We start from the raw sequence: 21,005 nt of genomic DNA, 5'->3' as shown, positions 1-21,005 counted from the left end.
TTTGAGGCTGATGAGAAATCACAAGGCTCCAGACTCTTTGTCAGGAGGAATACATATGCCACCTGAGATTGAATTTTAACATCCCTGCAAGCTGCAGGACTCGCATAGTTACACCTAGCAACAAAAAGCTATCCTTTGCCAAGCCTATTTTTCATTTTAAAATAGTGTGAGGCCCTAGAGGGAAAGGGTAAATATGCTGAGCCTGCTACTTTTTCTCTTCTCTTGCAGAAAAGGTGAAGTTTTCCTGTATGCTTCACAAATGTTAAAAAGAGAGAAAATGCTTTGTGTTAATGCTGTATCAATGACAACAAAATAAGGGATATAGCTAGTATACAATTATATGGAAAATAATGACTGGCTATATAGAATATGTAACAGGTTGATCATAATGTATGTTTGAAATGAACTGTGTGTAGATGTGACTATAGAGATAAGACCTCAGTTTTGGCAAGAGATCTGAATTAACAGAAACTTCTATGGCCAATAGGTCCAATCATCGGTCTTATAGTCACATCTACACACAGTTCATTTCAAACATACATTATGATCAACCTGTTACATATTCTATATAGCCAGTCATTATTTTCCATAATGCTGTATCAATGCAAGGTTATTTTATCTTGATTGGAAGTTCTTGTGAAAGTATTCCATTTTTCCTAGTTTCTTAATAGCTACACAAAGTTGTGATTAATATAGCCTGCAAGGAAACATGATTGCAGAAAAAGGCCATTCGGCCTAATTGGACTGCTAGTCCACACCAATTGTTCAGTTTTGCAATCCCTACCACTCCTTCAAAGATCCTCTGTGCTTGTCCCATACTTTCTTGAATTCTGATACCGTTCTTGTCGCCATCATCCTCCACTAGGCAGCTGTTCCATGCGTCCACCACCCTTTCTGTAAAGAAAGATTTCCTTAGATTAATCCTGAGTCCTGCCTCCTTATCCCGTGAACCTTCATTCTAGAGCCTTCTTTCCTTTAAAAGAGGCCTGCCTGTGCATTAATACCGTGGAGATATTTAAATGTCTCTCTCATATGTCCCATATCCTGCCTTTCTTCTAGGGTATACAGGTTTAGATCTTTTAAGCCAGTCACCATATGCTTCACAATGAAGACCATTAACTATGGTAGTAGCCACCCTCTGGACAAACTCCAACTTTTGAAGGTGCAGTCTCCATAACTGTACACATGGTTCCAAATGAGGTCTCACCAGGTCTTATACAGGGGTAATATCAACTTTATTTTTTTCTCTGACCATTACTGACTTTTTGCTGTCAACTTTTCCACCTCTTTGGCCACATTGAGATCATCAGGTAATGATCCACCCCCCCCCCCCCCCCCAGTTCCTGCTCTTTTCATGCATAGAAGAATTTCAGCCTCTCTCTTGCATTTCTGCAGCCCAAATGCATGACCCTGCATTTTTTTTAGCATTAAATCTTAGCTGCCAGACTCCAGACCATCATTGGATTATCTCCCCCACTCAGAGCCTTAGCTAGTCTATGGCCGCTGTGGCGTCGGCCATAGGCGCCATCCATTAGGGGCACTTTCGCATGAAAACTATCTGCTTCCAGCCTCATCCTCCCTCCTCCCCCACCCCGGCAGTAAATAGCAACGTAACCGCGGAGCCTCAAAAACAATCGATCTCCTCCTCCTTCCTCCCACCAGGCCAGTGAAGAACAGCGCGGCCCACACTCCTGACCCCTCTCTGCCCTGCCCTGGCAATGAAGAGTAGTGCTGCCCATAGGGCAGCAAAACATCAATCGCCTCCTTCCCCCATCTCCCCACCCTAGTAGTGCAGAACAGCATGTTTCCAGGGCCAGAAAAAGCATTGGTCTTTTCCTCACCTTCCCTGCCCAGCAGTGAAAAGTAACGCAGCTGGCAAGGCCTAAGGAGCAGCATTGAGCAACAGCAGTGTGGCCCAAGTGATGCCAAGAAGCATTGACCTCCCTCCCCATGCTTCAGCATACATGGAGGCTAGATGAGACAGAGAGAGAGAGTCTATGAGTGTGTGTGTGTGGGTGTGTGTGTGTGATTGAGGATATGAAAGAGAGGTATGTGTGTGTGTATGATTGAGCATGTGAGGGAGAGCCTATGTGTGCGTGTGTGTGTATATGACTGAGGATGTGAAAGAGAGCCTGTGTGTGTAAGTGTATGATTGAACATGTGAGGGAGAACCTATGAGTGTGTGTATGAGTATGACTGAGCATGTGAGAGAGAGGTATGAGCATGTGTGTGTGACTGAGCATATGAAAGACTGAATGTGCATATGTATGTTTGTGTATAGTTGAGCATGAGAACGAGCAAGTGTGTATGTGTATATGACTGGGCATGCATAAGAGAGCGTGTGTGAATGACTGAGCTTGTGATAGTGTGAGCCTGTATGTGCTTTTGATTGACCATGTGAGAGAGACTGAATGAGTTATGTGTGTGTATGTATGATTGAGCGTGAGAGCGAGTGATCGAGCTTGTGTGTGTGTGTGTGTGTGTGCATGCAGTTGAGCATGAGAGTAAACAAGCATGTGTATTTGTATATGATTGAGCATGTATATGTATATGGCTGAGCATTTGTGAGAGAAAGCATAGAGAAAGTTTGTATATGCAACAACCCTCCTCCCCCTCTCCCTGATAATCCATGATAATCTCAGGTCATTTGGAAATCAAGGTATGGACAGCAGGGGATTTTTTTTTTTATCCTTATTAGATTTAATTATAAGGTGATATTTGATGTATCAGCTGTTTTGGAATATTTTATTGACTTTTGGAAAGAGATAGAGAGATTAGTTTTTAATTATTGGAATTTTTAGAATTATAAATATTGAAATATTTATGATTTTTATTAGTATAGTTTTACTATTTATGATTTATGTTTCTTGATTTTATTATTTGATGTTTTATGAGGAATGGTGGTATTTCTCTTTTTCCACAGTTGTACTGCATACAGTCCGGCTTATTGTGGTTTCAGTTCAGTTTTTGTCTGCACGTTTCTATTTACACTTTATGGTCTCTCTGTTAGGAATTTGGTGAGGGTCTGCCTGTGTTCAGCATGTGTGAACAAGGTAAGGTGCTCTGCTAGCTTGTAGTTTCTATCTGGGGATCTATAACAGCCTGGTTTGTTCTGTTTACTTAATAGAAGGTGTATTTGTGTTTAGGAATATTGCCTTTTCATAGGTAGGATTGAATGCTGGCAGTTAGTGCTGTTTTGGTATGGTAGGTTTTATATATTGTAATTGTAATTCAGTTTACTTGGCTTTTTGAGGGCCAAATCTACACATAACATGCGTTACCATAGACCTAATACCATATTGGTTCCAAGAACCTTTTTTCTTTTACTTGTTTTGCAGAATTTTCTAGTTAGCACCCTAGCAATGCATGTAAATATAATATAGATGTTGTTGTAAGCGATATTTTTACCTCAGAATGTCTTTTTTCATGTAAAATCTGAATAATCTTTGTGCGTGGGGAGGGCATGACCCCTAGTGGTTGGATTGGGGTCCCAACCCTGCAGGCTTCTGAAGGGAATCCTGGTGCATGACCCCCAGCCCAGGACTGACACTGCAATGACTGGATTAAAGAAAGCTGAGGGGAAAAAAAGATCCCCGGGAGTTGTGAATGAAGGCTTCTGGTGCCAGGATCTCTGTACTGATTTTGATTGATCTGGAAGCCCAAAGGAGCCGGAAGAAACTGCTGGGTGAAAATAAAACTCAAAGCCCCTTTATTTAACAGTCTCCCAGCTTGTGGTGTTGTATGTTGCGCTCAGGATGAGGGCACACTTTTTCACTTGGCCATAGGTGCCATATGTCCTGGCTTCGGCTCTGCTCCCACTGCCCCCCCCCCCCCCAATCCCAGATTCTACAATTCTAATCCAAAACCTCCTTCCCTCTCCCTCCTCTTTCCCAATCTTAATTCTTTCCTCCCCATCTCAGATCCCTGTCATAGTCTTTTCTCCCCCATCTAAGGTTCTTTCCTCTAGCTCCCCTAATTTTCTCCTTTCCCCATCCTGATATTTACTTTTTGTGCTATTTCCTCCCTTCTTTCACCTGCACCAATACGTGAGATCTTTTTCCACCACCCAAAACAGGTCAAGATAAGCAAGGTTGGATAACTGTATTTTCATAATGTAAAATGAAATTTACATTATTTAAGATGAAAAATGATGTAAATGTGATGTAGAATTTCAGAAACTGTGCCACAGAATTTTCTAACTGTTGGTGGAGAATTTGCCCCAAGGTGCCACAGGAAACTGGGGATTGTGTCTATAATGGAAAGGAGTGGAAAAATTAGAAAAGATTGTAACCCTCTATTCCCAGGCACATAAAATTTCGAGAGGATGTGTCCCAGTAGGTTGAAGGTCAGTCTCTAATTTATTTTGTGGATTCAACAATTTGGGTCATGCAGACTGTGAAATAGACCCTGAATATTTTTTTCTGGTTGGTCAGGGAGGCCATTGCCTCCCCTCCTCTCCCCTCCATGAACCAGATCCCCCTATTTCTCAAGAACCTCTTATTCTTCATCTTGGGCCTCTCATTTGAACAATGTTCAGGATTCCCTGGTCTCTTCCACACTTCAGTTATTGTTGGGGGTTCCCTTCATCTCAGGATACACCTTCATCCCCTCCTCCAGGCACTTGCTTCCTCGGAAAGAGGAATTGCCTTTCCTTCCACTCCTCTTCCCAGCCAGTTCCTCAGAGGGAGGAATCGACACCTCTCCACTCCACGGTCTCAGGGCTTTTCTCTTGAGGGGAAAATTCCCTGCAGGGCCCACTCTGTACTGGAGGGGTCCCCAGGCCCTACCTGCCCACAGGCTGACTACTCCAGGATGCTATATCCTAGACAGACAGAAGTCTCTCCCTTCCAAATTCCCACCTACAAAGGGCAACTCCCACCAGTTGGATCCAGAATTTATATCTTCTCTGGACACCTCCCATGCAATCAAAGCTTCCTATAAACCCTTAAGGGGGCACAACAACATCCAAAACACTAACACTCATATGCCTTTGCATATACCAGTAACCATAACCCAGTAATCTAGTCTCACAACAAGTGCCATCCAGTGGTCACTCCGAAGTAGTGCAGTTCCAACATTCAACCTTTTCCATAACACTTTAGTGGCAAGCCCTTGCTTCCATCCGGGCCTTAATTCCAGACTTGAGTTTGAGCTTTCCATCTATTTTAACCGGACCAAGTTCGAGGAGTCATCTATAGCGAGCCATGTTAGCTAGCTGCTGTCTGTAAGTAGCATCCTGGTGGGAGCGACTTTCCTCCATTAGATCTCTGTCGTCACTTCCGCCCCAGGACTTTATAAAGATCTTGCTTACCAGTGGTAGAGTTCCAGCAGCAAGCCCTTGCTTCCATGTGGGCCTTCATTCTGGACTCAGTTTGAGCTTTCCATCTATTGTAACAAGATCAAGTTCGAGGAGTCATCTATAGCGAGCCATGTTAGCTAGCTGCTGTCTGTAAGTAGCATCCTGGTGGGAGAGACTTTCCCTCTTTGGACCCCTGACATCACTTCTACTTCAGGACTTTAAAAAGATCTTCCTTACCGGTGGCAGAGTTCCAGTGGCAAGCCCTTGCTTTCATCTGGGCCTAAATTCAGGATTCAGTTTGAGCTTTCCATCTATTGTAACAAGATCAAGTTCGAGGAGTCATTTACAGTGAGCCGCATTACCTGACTGCCATCTGTGAGTGTCACCCTGATGGGCTCAAACTTTCCCCGGTTGGACCCCTGCTGTCACTTCCATCCCAGTACTTTAAAAAGATCTTCCTTACTGGTGGCGGAGTTCGAGGGGCAAGCTATTGCTTCCATCTGAGCCTTAATTGTGGACTGAATTCAAGCTTTGCATCTATCGTAACCGGACCAAATTCGAGGAGTCATCTACAGTTAGCTGCATTAGCTGGCTGCCATCTGTCAGTGACATCCTGGTGGGCAGGACGTTCCTCCGTTGGACCCCTAATGTCACTTCCACCCTGCAACTTTAAAAAGTTCTTCCTTACTGGCCCCCGTGGATCATGCATCAAAGGGGCGGAAGTCAAAGGGGTTTCATATTGATCTAAAATTGAGAGAATTATCATTAACAACATCTCAATCTATTGAAGCTATTTTATAACAATCTCATTTGGCACCAAGATTAGCTTTTCTTCTCATTTATAGCCCTCCTGACTCTTCTTTTTACCAGTCTCTGAAACAATGGAATTTATTTCTGCAATGTCAATTCAATTTGATAATTTATTAATTTTGGTGGATTTCGATATTTATTATGATTCATTAGATAGGGTGGTTGATAGAAACTTCTTTGCTTTTTCACATGAATTAGACTTATTTCAGTAGATAAATTTTCCAACACATGAGGCAGGGCATGCCTTGGATCTTATTTTCTCATTGAAAATTGATACTTTAAATCTAAATCTCTACATGCGATTCCCAAACCCATGGTCTGATCACTTATTATTCTTATTTCAACTGAATATGGTGCCTCCTAATTGTTCATTATCTAGTAATATAGTTCATTATAGAAATTTAAAAAATTGAATTATGGCGTCTTTAGCGAGAAAATTAGATCTTTTTTTTTTTTTGCCAAAATAATTTTTATTAATAGAAAATTAGATTCTTTTACATGAAGATTTAGACACTGTCTATGGGAACAAGCAGATCAATGGATACAACATTATCTGAGGCAATTGATAAAACTGCCCCTTTGATTATCAAGCATTGTTCTCATCTCAATCAGCCTTGGTATCATTCCAGTCTTAGATTGTTGAAAAGACAGGTTCACCAATTTGAATGGCCATGGAAGAAGGATCGATGTATCTTAAATAAAAAAAAAGTGGGGAGAAGCAAATAAATCATACCAACAGGCCATTAGTGGCTAAAAAAGTTTTTTTCTAAAAGTTTAGGGCCAGATTTTAAAAGGTACATGTGGGCGTACATTTGTGCACACAACCTGGCGCGCACAAATGTATGCCCAATTTTATAACATGCGCGCATGTTATAAAATTGGGGTCGGCGCGTGCAAGGGGGTGCATAATTGTGCAACCTGCGCACGCCGAGACGAGCAGCCTTCCTCCATTCCCTCCCCCCCCCCACATTCCCCTCCCTTCCCCTACATAGCCCGCCCCCCAGCCCTACCTAAACACCCCCCTTACCTTTATCCTATAAGTTGCGCCTGCCTCTGGGCAGGGGTAGGTTGCGCACACCTGCCAATGGCCGGCCCACGATCCCGGGCACAATGGCAAATGGTTGCTGTGCCTGGAGGCTCTGGCCCCGCCCCAGGACCGCCCCTTTTTTCAAGCCCCAGGACATATGCGCATCCTGCGGCTTGAGCGTTTCGCCGAGCCTATGCAAAATAGGCTCAGCACACGTAACCCCCCTGCACGTGTAAATCCAGCCGGATTTAGGCGCGCAGGGCTTTTAAAATCTGGCCCATTAATTTTCAGTGTTTCAGATTCACTACCACCTGAACTTTATAGCCCATCAGAAATACGGCTTTGTGAGTAGTTCCTGAACTCTTTACATTCCTTCTCTCTTGGAACTTTGAAAGGATTGAAATTTACTATATGACTCAAGGCTTGTACAAGGCAACTGACATGATAATCTTTACTGTTCATCCTCATGGTTCAGAGGAATGTATCCTTGAAGGATACTAATGAAACTGGAGAGTTAGGGCATCCCAACAGAGAGGTTCCAATAAAAGCAAATGTAGTCCATGTGCCTATACGTAAAAACTCACCTGAGCTAAAGATTTCCAAATTATCCCTATCAACTGAAAAGCAGGTTGTTAATACAAACAAAAAACATACTTTGAAATATATGTATGCCAATGCCAGAAGTCTAAGAAGTAAGATGGGAGAGTTAGAGTGTATAGCAGTAAATGATGAGATTGACATAATTGGCATCTCAGAGACCTGGTGGAAGGAAGATAACCAATGGGATAGTGCTATATCAGGGTACAAATTATATCGCAATGATAGGGAGGATCAACTTGGTGGGGGTGTGACATTTTATGTTCGGGAGAGTATAGAGTCCAACAGGATAAATATCATACAAGAGACTAAATGCTCAGTAGAATCTCTATAGGTAGAAATCCTATGTGTTTTGGGTAAGAGTATAGTGATAGGAGTATACTACCGTCCACCTGGACAAAATAGTCAGACAGATGGTGAAATACTAAGAGAAATCAAGGAAGCTAACCAATTAGGCAGTGCAGTAATAATGGGAGATTTCGATTACCCCAATATTGAATGGGTAAATGTAACATGAGGACATACTAGAGACAAAAAGTTCCTGGATGAAATAAACCAGGGGTCCCCAACCACCAGTCTGCAGACCAGGACCGGGCCGTTGGGGTTTTTTTGCTGGTCCGCAGCACCGCCGCAGACCAGCACTAAAAACTGACAGTGTGCTCTGCTCTGCGATGGCTCAGAGCACACTTTGTGGGGTGGATGCTGCCCGCTGCCCAGGGATGGTGGAAGCACTAGGCGGACTAGGCGATCGCCTAGGGTGCCAAGCATTAGGGGGCGCCGAGCTGCCGCTGACCACTGGTGGACCTCATCCCACTGGTGGCTGAGCGGTGAACTACTGCTGTGCTGTGTGCCAGATGCACACAGCAAGAAGACCAGCAGGGCCGTGGTGGAGCTCACATCACCACGGCCCAAAGAAAAAGGTTGCGTCTAAACGTGCAGGTGTTCCTCCTCCTTCCTGCCCAAGCGGCCCCAGAAGAAAAATATTGCCGGAGGCGCGCGGGCAGGAAGGAAGAGGAGCATCAGCCACGTGCAGAAGAGGAGCAGCGCGGCCCAAGAAGACCAGGGCTGCTGCAGAGCCCATCCTGTGGCGACCCGTAAAGAAGAGGCACAGAGGTGAGAGAGAGGCTGAAGGTCTGTAGAGTGTGCATGTGTGCGTGTATGAGATGAGTTGAGAGATTATGTGTGAGAGTGAGTTGAGAAACTGTGTGTGGGAGTGAAGACCTGAATGTTTGCAGAGACAGCATGTGAGAGCCTCTGTGTGTGTGAGAGAGACAGCATGTGACAGTGAGAACCTGTGCTTGAGCAAGACAGCATGTGGGAGTGAGAGAGAGCCTGTGTGTGTGAGAGTCAGACAGCATGTGCCAGTGAGAGACTGTGTATATGAATGATTGTATGAGGGAGAGCATGGGAGAGTGAGAACGTGTGTGTGTGTGTGTGTGTGTGTGTGTGTGTGTGTGTGTGTGTGTGAGTGAGAGAGAGAGAGAGAGAGAGAGAAAGTATGTGAGAATGAGAACCTGACTGGGTGTTTGAGGGAAGAAGACAGATGGAGAGAAAAGAAATAGAAAAAAAGACAATATAAAAGGAACTGGCAAAAAAATAAGAAAGGGAAGGTAGAAAAAAAAAGCCTGTGACCAACCAATTAGAAAACTAAGATCAGACAGCAAATGTAAAAAAAAACTAAATTACTTTTTACTGATTGGCACATGTAATCTTTGGTAATGTGCAAGAGTAGCACTTTCTCTATGCGGATCTCACAATGTACGAGATCAGCATGGAGGAACTGGAAGCCCACGGGGCCTGCACAGAGGAGGCAGAAGAATGGGCTTCAGTACCAGAGGCAGCAATCAGCACCTCCCCAATAGCCACGCGGCAGCAGTGACAGTGGCAGCAGAGGAATGAGAGAGGCTCTGAGGTTGCTGGCAAAAGAAAGTGAGGGGGTCTCTGCCTTTAATGTGTGCATGTGTATGAATGGGAGTCTGCCTGGGGGTGTATGTGTGTGAATGCATGGGTACCTGCCTGAGGGTGTGTCTGTATATGAGAATGAATGGGTGTCTTCCTGGGGTTTGTATGTGTGAGAATAGGTGCCTGCCTGTGTGTGGTGTATGTGTGTGTGTGTGTGTGTGTGAGAATGAATGTGTGCATGCCTGGGGGATGGGGAAGGAGTGGTGTGAAAATGAATGGGAGCCTGCCTGGGGTTCAGTGTGAGAATGACTGGGAGCTTGCCTGTGTGTGTGTGCATCCCCAGGATGCAGTAAGAGCTCATTGCCCCTTGCAGCTCAGGTATAAAAGATCGGATCTCTGCTGTGCTAGGACCGCTTTAAGTAAGAGGCAGGGAAATGGGAGCAGGCGTTAGGTAAGCAAGGAAGGCAGGGTCCTGAACTTAAATGTAATCCCGTGCGCTGAGCTCAGCCCAGGTCTTAGCTCTCATTTTCTGGTGCATCTTTCAGCACTGGCATGACCGTGGTAATTAAATTCAGTTGTTAGCGCTGGAAAAAAATCCGTGCTAAAGGAGGAGTTAAAATCCGTGCCGAGATTAGCAGGGATGCGTGCAGATCCCATGTCGAGGAAGGTGTTAGGAGGGAGGCTCAGCGCGCATTTTTGTATTGCTGGAAAGTCAACTCCTGGTTCCGAGGAGGAGTAAAATTCGACTCCCCTTTCCGGTGGCCAGTGTGGTAGCGCTGAGCATGATTTATGTGTCTGTAGAGACCCAAAGGGATCTTTGAGTTCATGAAAAGGGGAGGGGATTGAGTAGGTAATGTGAGAGGGAAAGCTCCCCCATGTGGGAGCCTGGATGGAAGCTTCCTTATTCAATACAAAGCAGTGCCGCCATTTTACCCTTATGGGGCAGCAGGTTTTTTCTCCTCTGCCCTTTTATTGTTGTACTCCTGGGAAAGGACTCTGGAAACCTGGGAAGGGAGACGAGAGGGCATCCTTTTATTCATTTATTACCCTGGTTTGTTGTTGTTGTTTTTTTTTTTTTGAAGTTTGTTTGAGGAGGGGGTTTTTGTCCACCCTGCTTGCCTCTTTATCTTGGTTTTTCCCCTTTTCGTGTTAACTGAGACCCCCAGGGTCCAGGGACTGGGCCTCTAGTCTCAAGAAGGGAAGTGGAGTTTATCATTGTGAAAGGCCTCAAGGAGAGATCTGCGGGAGGAGAAGTTTGGTGCTCACAGCCAGGGGAGGTCATGAGAGGGAAGGCATCAGGTGGAGGAGAGAGGTGTGAAGTTTGGAAAACAAGGGAAACAAGCCCAGTGCTCCCACTCATTCTGAACCTATGGTGAGTTGAGTCATATTCACATTATAAATGTCATAATTAAATGATAAGTATGCACTAAAATCCAAGCCCCTCCATAACCCCGCCCCCATATGACCAAAGCCCTGCCCGCCCCACCCCCACCCCTCCCTGCCAGGCCATGGAAAAATGGTCTTGCTTGAAGCCGGTCCCTGGTGCAAAAAAGGTTGGGGACCACTGAAATAAACGACTGCTTCATGGAGCAATTGGTTCGGGAACCAATGAGAGAGGGAGTTATTTTAGATTTAATCCTTAGTAGAATGCAGGATTTAGTGAGAGACGTAATGGTGGTGGGACCATTTCGCAACAGTGATCATAACATGATCAAATATGAACTAATGACTGGAAGGGGTACAATAAGTAAATCTGCAGCTCCAACAATAAATTTTCAAAAGGGAAACATTGATAAAATGAGGAAAATAGAAAAAAACCTGAAAGGTGCAGCTGCAAAGGTTAAAAGTGTTCAACAGGCTTGGACATTGTTTAAAAAGACAATCCTAGATGCGCAGTCCAGATGTATTCCATGCCTTAAGAAAGGTGGAAGGAAGGCAAAACAATTACTGGCATGGTTAAAAGGTGAGGTGAAAGAAGCTGTTTTAGCCAGAAAAAGTCCTTCAAAAATTGAAAGAAGGATCCATCTGAAGAAAATAGGAAAAAGCATAAGCATTGTCAAGTTAAGTGTAAAACATTGATAAGCCAAGCGAAGAGAGAATTTGAAATGAAATTGGCCATAGAGGCAAAAACTCATAATAAAAGCTTTTTTAAATATATCAGAAGCAAGAAACCTGTGAGGGAGTCGGTTGGACTGTTAGATGACTGAGGGGTTAAAGGGGCTCTTAGGGAAGTTAAGGCCATTGCAGAAAGACTAAATGAATTCTTTGCTTTTGTGTTTACTAATTTGGATGTTGGGGAGATACCAGTTCCGGAGATGGTTTTCAAGGGTGATGAGTCAGACGAACTGAACCAAATCACTGTGAACCTGAAAGAAGATGTTGCAGAGGTGGACCCTTAGCCCGAGGTGGAGTTGACGCTACCTGTGGGAAGTCCCCAGGGGTCCCCACCATTGGAAGGCGGAGCAGAACAGGAAACGGAGGCCGACTGGAGCTTCGCCAATACCAGCCCTCGTTCCCTACAGGTTGAGTCCTTGAGTACCGGGGCCAGCTGGTCTTAGGTGGGCCTCCGCGTGGTTGATCCCATGAAGGATGCTCAAGGCAGGGAGCCAGGAAGCAATGGAGGCACAGGGTCCAAGGAAGCTGAGTTCAAGACAGGGCCCGGATCCAGAAGCCCGGACAGACTGAAGTAGGGTAGAGGTCAGGGATACGTTAGGTTTGAGCTTGTAAATAGGCAAGAGCCTAAGAAAGCCCAAGTTCAAGTAGTCAGCTAGAGGCAAAGTCAGGATCAAGCTGAAGTCAGGGCAGGCGGCTGGAGACAAGATCAGGTGCAAGCAAGGGTCAGAGCCCAAGAATCCATCCAAGGCGTGGTGAGGAACAAGCGAGGGTCAAAGCCAGAAATCCATCTACAAGGTAATCAGGAACAAGGAACTGGAACTGAAGCTTGGACACTGGAATAGGAATGCAGGACTGGAACAAAACAGGCACAGGAGTAGGAACAGGAACATGAAGAAGTAGCAACTAAGCACACAACTGGAAGCGTGGATACCTGTTGCCAAGATGAAGACCGGATGGCGGAGCCTGCCTTAAGTAGCAGGGCCCGGAGACGTCATCATCCAGGGCCGCAGGAAGGTCTCCCGCCATGGCCCCCTTAAAGTCTAGGAAGGCACTCGCACGCGCACGCCTAAGGCAGACTGACTGGAACTACATGGTAACGGCGTCTCCCCTCGGCGCACATGGGGAGGACCTGACTGGGACCAGAGGAGGCCTCATAGCTGCCGGAGGAGCCTGGCTGCCAAAGAAGAATGGCCAGGTCCGGGACCCTGGTGTCGGAGGTGAGAAGGGCCTGCCGCAGCCAGGATACACAACAGATGTAGTAGGCCAGATTGACAAACTAAAGAGTAGCTTATCACCTGGACCAGATGGTATGCATCCCAGGGTTCTGAAAGAACTCAAAAATGAAATTTCAGATCTAACAGAATTTGAATTTGATTATAAGGATTGAATTTGGATTGAATTTGAATTTGATTATAAGGATTTGAATTTGAATTTGATTATAAGGATTGCTACTCGGCAACAAAAGCATGGATAGAAACAATTAACAAACTGGCAGATTAAATTAACTCCATGAAATATATTCACATCAAAGAACCGAAACAAACTAACTCCTGGCATAATGAAAAGATAAAAGAAGTCAAGCGAAATCTTAGAAAAAAAAGAAAAAGATTGGAAAAAACATAAAACAAATGAAAACTTAACCAGATTCAGAAAACACTTAGGGGCGGATTTTAAAACCCCTGCGCGCCTATTTTGCATAGGCCACCGGCGCGTGCAGAGCCCCGGGATGTACGTAAGTCCCAGGGCTTCCTGTCGGGGGCGTGGCGGGGGGTGTGGCGGGATGATGCAGCATTTAGGGGGCGGGGCGCGGCATTTCGGGGGCGGCGATGTGGGCATGGTTTCGGCCCGGGGGCGTTCCGGGGGCGTGGCCGCGGCCTCCGGAACAGCCCCCAGGACCGGACCACGGAGCGGGGCAGCGGGCTGATGTGCGCAAAGTTAAGGGGGGGGGGGGTTTAGATAGGACCGGGGGGTGGGTTAGGAAGGGGAAGGGAAGGTGGGGGGAGGGCGAAGGAAAGTTCCCTCCGAGGCCGCTCCGAAATTGGAGCGGCCTCGGAGGGAACAGGCAGCGGCTACGCGCGTATCTTATAAAATCCAGCATACTTTTGTTCACGCCTGCTGCACGAACAAAAGTACGCGCTCGCGCAAGTATTTAAAATCTGCCCCTTAGCTTATTGCAAACAAATAATCTTTGACGCAAAAAAACAATACTACAGCTCAAAAATTGAAAAATTTGCAAATAACCCAAGAACATTATTTACCATAGTTAAAGATCTAACCAATGATAAAACAGAGTCCCCATGAACTTACCCGAAAATAGGTGCAATGAAATAGCACAATTCTTCAGTGACAAAATTGCAAACCTAAAAACCAAAATCCCTATTACAACTAAACAAGAAATTAAAATGCACAAAAGAGACGTTACACAATGGTCTAGGTTTGATGAGACATCAGATTTTGAAGTAGAATCTATGCTGAAAAAGATAAACCCTGCCCCACATATAATTGACACCCTGCCAACTACGGACTTTAAAAAATTAGCAAACATAGTTTCCCCTATATTAACAAAGATTATAAACCTATCCTTAGAGGAAGGGTCTCTGCCAGCCACACCGAAAGGAGCAATCATTAAACCAATTATGAAGAAAAAAAACAGTGACCCCACTGATCCTGAGTAATTACAGACCAGTCTCAAACTTACCACTAATTGCAAAATTAATAGAAAAAATGTACAAAAACAACTGGCTGAGCATTTAGATAACAATAAAATACTGTACCCTTCCCAACATGGATTTTGCAAACACTTCAGCACAAAGACCTTGCTGCTCTCACTGATTGATAACATTCTGAGAGGATTTGATAGTGGAAAACATTACATCCTGATGATGCTAGACCTATCGTCAGCCTTTGACACAGTAAATCATGACATACTTTTATGTACCTTTGATCTCAGAGGTTCCTTGCTGTTGTCCCATATTGAGACATCTCTCCGCACTTTCATAATCATTTCATTAGGGCTCTCAAAATTCCTTTAACAGCCTTTAAAACACAGGATGACTGTACAGAGGCTTCTCTCCCCTCCCCTTTCTTACCGATCAAGTCCATCTTGGGCACATTGGGAAGCTGTGGGCACCTGTTTGAACTGGAGTATTTTTGATACATTCTGAGACCTCAACTACCTTTGGCTGCCAGGAAAGGTCCCCCCCAACATGGCCCCAATGCTTTTGTCACAATTTTACTTTCAAAAGAGTTCTGGGACCCCCCAAAATCGGGTAAAGTGACCCCCTACTTGGAGCTTTGAAACTTTGGTGGGAGTGCCAGCAGGGTGTCCCCACCCAGAATCACTATTTTTTATTTAATTTTTCATTACATTTTTATTTTATAAGCTCTTGAAGTTTTCCCTGTTTCTGCCTAAACAGGAAGTGCACTTTCAGGTCACATCCCAGCCTCATGGTAATAGCAGGAACCTTTGTTAGGGTCCCCAGCCTCTCATTCCTATGGCATTAGCAGCCTCTCATATGCTGCACTGATGACTTTGGGTTGGGGGTTTTTTCTAGCTGCAATGATATGGCCAAAGTCCTCCCCCCACGCCCCTCCTCACCTATTCCTCCAGGACCGGACGTACAGGCTGCTTGCTCTCCTTACCACGAAGCTTAGATCAGCAGAGAGCTGCTTTTCATTTCCGAGACTCAAGGCAGGAAACCCTCCCTCTCTCTTCCTTTTATCTGCAGCACCCTGCTGCTAGATAATGCTACTTCCCCCCAGGTAAGCATTAAAAAACAATACTGCTTCTGTTCTTTCACTCTGCACTTTGCACTTTTCAGCATGGGCTAGAACAGCCTGGGCTACAATAGCCTGCATGCCCTCCAGCATTTACAGCAGAGACACAGCCATAATAACTCTAGCCAGATGAATAAACTTTCAATCTCTCTTTTCTTCTTTCCCTCCTGCTTTTTCAGCTGTAAACTAGCTGCTTTTGATTTCTTGAATTTCTGCAGGACTGTGAAAGTCTCCCAGGGCACTGCAGCCCTCAAGAATCCAGCAGCTCTCCAGAACCCAGGTCAGTCATATAATAATTATACCTCCCCTTCTTTAATTTTTAACCCTGGGGTTACACGTGTAAGTCAATGTTTTACTCATGGAAATTACTTTAAAAATCGCCCTCCCCATTGCCAGGGAGTTTTCTGCATTACTATATTTAGTATAGGGCTGCATTCATATATTTAATAAAGATCTTCCAGAAGTCCCCTGCAGCACATTCGTAATAAATTGATGCTGTTTACGTTGCAAGTAGACTTTCCTGACTTTCTTTATGATAGCTTGTTTTACAGTAAAGCAGTACTCCACTGTATAGTCATAGCTTTTCTTTCTATTTTGTGCTTATGACAAACTGTATTTTGCACCAAAAGGAAAAAAGTTCTATAGATACGCTCTAATATCCAATACAAATGACATTTCTCTTGATGTACGAGCTTCAATATTTGCAAGAGGCAGAAAACAAGGAAACTGAATTTTTTGTCACACCATTAGATATTAAGAGCAGCAACTTGGAAATGGCCAGGATTCCCACCTAAAATGCAAACAATTTGAGGATGGTTAATGAACATCTGAACTCCACTACTGCATATATGGCATTAGAAATCCGCATAGCATTATAAATACATTTTTCAAGGGAGGGAAAAAAACAACAACAAACAAGAAGACATCTTTGAGTATAATTTTTTTTATTTTAACGTGTTCATGATTATTTCATACATGCATCATCGTTTTCTGTTTTTCACTACTGTATGCCCATTTGCATTTACCATATAAGTATTCAGGTTCTCTAGGAGTCAGTTTTCCTATAAACCTCCATTGAATATGGCATTTGCTTTCAGAGCAGCCCATCAATATATTCTTTTCTTTCCTTCCTATGAAACACAACTTTATTTTGGTTATTTTGTTTCAAACAATTATACAGGACACTCACAAAAGAGAGAGAACTAAGATCTTTGTTAGTTATGTTACCCAAAGCTAATAAGGATTTAGTTTAAAAAAATGCCATTCAACCCAGGGACATAGTACATTCAGGCCCATGGAGGGCAGGAAGATGGCTGCCAGTTCTGTGGTAACTCATGCTGGTTAATGAGCACCACTCAGTGGGGCTGATGCAAAAAAAATGCGCTGAAAGCGGGCGCTGAGTGTCAGTGCCCGCTTTCCTAACGCATCCCCAGGCACCTCTCCTGGTGGCGCCTTGCAAAATTTAAATTAGGGGTCGTGCTGTCAAGGAGGTGCTAGGGTCGATTGCGTGCCCCAAGCGCCTCCTTGACAGCGGGCGCCTGGGAGAGGTCGGCTGTCTGCCGGTTAAGAACATTTATTGGCATCCGTTTTCCTAATCGGCGAACAGCCATGGGTTCGGAAAACGGACGCTGGTTAATTGAGCGTCCATTTCCCAAACCTGACCGCCAGCACTTTAAAAAACATGTATTTTTTTAAATCTTTCGTTCCTCTGACTTAATATCACCACAATATTAATTCAGAGGATGTACAGAAAAGCAGTATTTTCTACTTTTCTGTACAACTTTTTGGGGGCGCTCAGAAATTAATACCTGCTCTGGGTGGATGTTAATTTCTGAGCGCAAAAATGTGCTTATTGGACGCACATTTATTTATTTATTTTTTTGCATTTGGGGTGACTAATAGCGCTCATCAACATGCATTTGCATGGGATGAGTGCTATTAGTTTCGTAGCACATTGGACGCATGTTGTGGAGGTACTAATCCCCTTATAGCATAAGGGGCTATGGATGCGCCACACAACCAGCGTCCAGCTGCGGGTTAAACAGTGCGCTCGGCTGAGCACACAGTATTGCATCGGCCCCAGTGTGTGCTGCAAAGGAGGCATCTGCTGGCTCTGAGGCCAGCAAAGGTTCCCAGAACCGTTTAGGCAGGCTATCTGGGGAAGCAGAGTCAAACATGGAAGGTGATAAGAGGGAAAAAGAAAAACAATGCCAGTCAAAATTAGAATTATATCTACTTTTAAACAATATACAGTCACTATACAGTCTATTGCATGTAGTACACAGAAAAAAGTTTTTTCTAACAAGTTGTACAGAATCTCCTTTAGTTTATTAAACTGATGCAGCATCACAAGATCATCTGGAGTATAAACTAAACAAGCAAGAATCAGCGATATCAAACAAAAATAAAAAGCATGTGAGGGGTAATGCTCATATCCTTAGGCTACCAGTTACTTTCTACTGCTTAGCCATGGATGGAGGGGGGCGATGATGATCTTGTGATGTTGCATCAGTTTATGGGTTTTCATCTCAATGTGGATTTCATTTGTTATTTTATTAAACTGCAGGATAATATAATCATTTAGTATCCAAAAAAATATTAAAAATTAATAGAGCCTATTTACACTCTAAAACCATTCCTTCCTCCCTGTGCATGCAAATAAGCTACTAGACAACCAACCAACCATAGCAGATGGAAGTGAAACAAACCAGAGCTCAAAACATTTTGACATCTTGTTCATAAAATTAAGTTCTTTATGAGGTCACTGTTGCAGCATATATGTAGTCACAGAAAATTTGGTTGTCTATTTTGTTTTGTAAGCTGTATGCCTGAGTATAACAGAGGATTGGTTTTCTAGTGCACCATAGGTCTTTACAACTTAAATTTTTATTTGATAGTGCAGTTCTATATTGATATCAAACACATATCCCTGTGTGTGCTACTACTCTGAATAATTAAAGGCTAATATTCAAATGCTACTTAGCCTGATAAGTAGGACTTATGCAGCTAAGTGGTGGCTGCTGAATATCCAGCTTCTTCAGCAGTCGCCACTTAGCCAAATAACTCAGGGGTGAGGAATGGGCAGCCTGTGGTGGCACTATTTATCCAACTAACTTAGGCTTAGATTCATCATTTTGCTATTAATATAGCAAAAATAGTGCCTACGATAAAAAAAAAAAAGGGCATGGTTAGGCTAACTTTCCTGGTACTGCATCACATAGGTATTATTTTCACAGTAAGAGAGTCTCTGTAGAGACTCACCAAAAAAGTAAACTATTTATACCACTGTACGAGGGGCCACTAGCAACTCGGGGGGAGGTTTGTGGGGTGGGGTGGGTTCTGGGGGCAGTTTTATATGCACAGCTGCGGGTCATACTTACGAACAGAACAGTTACCAGCAGTGAAGATGTAATGTGATTTGGAGGGATGAAAGGTAAAAAAGGAATAGATTTGTACACTTTACTCTCAATCTATTTTGATTGCAGCTAGGTAGAGAGAGCATCAAGCTAGGTAGAGAGAACATGGTACAAATCTACTCTTCTTTTAACTTTCATTCCTCCAAATCACATTAAATCTTCACTGGAGGTGACTGTTCTGTTCGTATGTATGACTGTGCATGAAAAACTGCCCCCAGAACTCACCCCACTCTACAAACCTCACCCCAAGTTCATAATGCCCCCTCTTACAGTGGTATAAAAAGTTCAAATACAAGTGAGACTCCATAGAGGTTCTCTCTCTCTCTCTACCTCCTCTCCTCTCCCCTCCCCCTCCCGATCTGGGATTTGCAATAAATCCCGTAATGCACAGCTATCGCAGGCGTAACGCACAGAAAAAAGGCATAGTTATTTCTGGTGTTAAATCTTGTGATAGTGTGTGTTACGTTATCCCATGCAACATTAACCAGTCCTCATTTCCGTTTACTCTGCTCAAACTCCTCCCACTGGACAACAAATTTTAAATTTGCATATGTATTTTGCGATGAGGTATTTATCGCATGCGTTACAGCGTTATCGCTGGCGTTTGGTATGGTTAAGTTAACTGGATAAGATAAACCTGCTTGATAGCAGGTCTAAACTTAGCCAGATATATAGTAACTTATTCGGCTAAGTAGCAGCAAATAGGAGATTCCGCAGTATAGCTGTGCTGCTGAATGCGCCGTGTAAGTTAGCCAGCTAACTTTCTTAAACGGATATGTTTCAATATTGGCCCTCCCAAATTGTTGAATTATAGATATTACAAGATGATTGTGTACTTTCCTCTTCTTAGAGAATAGTTAATAAAAAAGTGGTTGTTACTTCTAGTGTTCACCAGTCCTAGATTGCCAAATATCAAACAGAAGCCCCTAAGTTAAAGTTTATGCTTCTGCCATCATTGATGCAAAGAGAACTTTAAGAGAAACTAGAGAAACACTTAATCAACTATTGCAGTTGTCTGGTGTGGATGGTAAGTAAAATGTCCCCTTGCTACTTTCAAAACACTCAACAGATGACAGGAATTTCATCAATGAAATACTTTTGTTGCTTTCACCAAAAATATCAGAATCTCTTAATTCATATCAAAGATTGTGCCTTGTGCTTTTGAAAACTGAACACATGTGCACTGTTTTAAAAGTAAACCCTTTTTGTAAAATATGGCCAAATTATAACAGGTTTTCCTAGATTTACTTTGTGAATTCCTGTCATTGTCAAGTGCCTTTCACTTTTGGTCACTTTCAGCCAGCAGGGGATTCTTCTGTTCTTATAGGTAACCCTTCCTCAGACTGGCCTGAGGTTTGAGAACGTCAGGCAGCTGCAAACAAACGTCACTGTCAAGTTTCAGGAACGTCGTTAGACAGCTGCTCGCGTCACTTTCAAGAGGCTGGAAGAACGTCATTACACTGTCAGACAACTGCATTTTCTGATTCCTCAAAAAACAACTGCCGTCAGTGTCAGCATCAGCTTGAAGTAGTTAATCCTGACACCTCTTGCCAGTCTCAGAGGAATTGTTTCTTTCAGCTCTTTCCTTTTTTTCAAAGTCTTCTACGCATATGAATCTCCTCTAATTCTCTCTGTGGAACAATTTGTACTGACTCTTTTTGTGGAACAGTTTCCACAGCCTCTTGGCCACCTGCTTGCCTGTGCCTGTTGTGACTCATCTGCCTATTATGGTGATTACTGTGAGTATGCGATCTTGCAACTTGTTGATTATGATCTTTTGGAACATGGTCCTTGTTATGATGGTGCCTGTGTTCATCTCCATGTCCCCTAGGTTCACTTTGATCATCTGATTGACTGTGTGGGTTAGTTGATTCTGTTGGTTGTACTTCTAGTGCATTTCTGCATATATCTTCAACAAGTGGTGTCTAAAAATTCAAGCAATATTAATACAGTTAGACAAATTCAATAAATGTTTCCTAATTTCATTGTTTGAAAAAGTTGTTCATCAGATATATAAAATGTAAGTTTTAAATTACTGAAAAACAACTGATTGCTCAGATTA

At 43.7% G+C, this 21,005-nt stretch overlaps 2 protein-coding genes and 1 long non-coding RNA gene across 5 annotated transcripts in view; 1 reads left to right on the top strand and 2 right to left on the bottom strand.

The window, feature by feature from the left end:
• LOC115076473 (selenoprotein P-like) overlaps positions 1–15,433 on the bottom strand; it is a 64,488-nt gene extending 49,055 nt beyond the window's left edge. Inside the window, exons 1-2 of one of the 3 annotated variants that reach the window (XM_029577997.1) lie at positions 15,349–15,433; positions 785–894 (exon numbers count right to left, since the gene is read on the bottom strand). The gene's annotated coding sequence lies outside the window, so the exon portion shown is untranslated. Of the gene's footprint in view, positions 1–784; positions 895–4,130; positions 4,158–5,311; positions 6,935–15,348 lie in introns of those variants that run through there. The other 2 variants (XM_029578006.1, XM_029578016.1) reach the window with 2 other exon arrangements.
• Positions 15,434–15,437: 4 nt separating this feature from the next.
• LOC115076497 overlaps positions 15,438–21,005 on the top strand; it is a 35,296-nt gene continuing 29,728 nt past the window's right edge. The window contains exons 1-2 of the long non-coding RNA XR_003852778.1: positions 15,438–15,512; positions 15,746–15,807. This is a non-coding gene — a long non-coding RNA (uncharacterized LOC115076497). The remainder of the gene's footprint in view (positions 15,513–15,745; positions 15,808–21,005) is intronic.
• Positions 17,412–21,005, bottom strand: part of LOC115076468 (selenoprotein P-like) — a 39,195-nt gene continuing 35,601 nt past the window's right edge. The window contains exon 5 of the mRNA XM_029577983.1: positions 17,412–20,868. Coding sequence (XP_029433843.1) covers positions 20,536–20,868 — 333 coding nt within the window. The 3' untranslated portion in view covers positions 17,412–20,535. The remainder of the gene's footprint in view (positions 20,869–21,005) is intronic.

This window comes from Rhinatrema bivittatum, chromosome 1, assembly GCF_901001135.1.
Source record: "Rhinatrema bivittatum chromosome 1, aRhiBiv1.1, whole genome shotgun sequence".
NCBI lineage: Eukaryota > Metazoa > Chordata > Amphibia > Gymnophiona > Rhinatrematidae > Rhinatrema > Rhinatrema bivittatum.
This window is presented reverse-complemented; position numbering and strand designations above follow the sequence as displayed.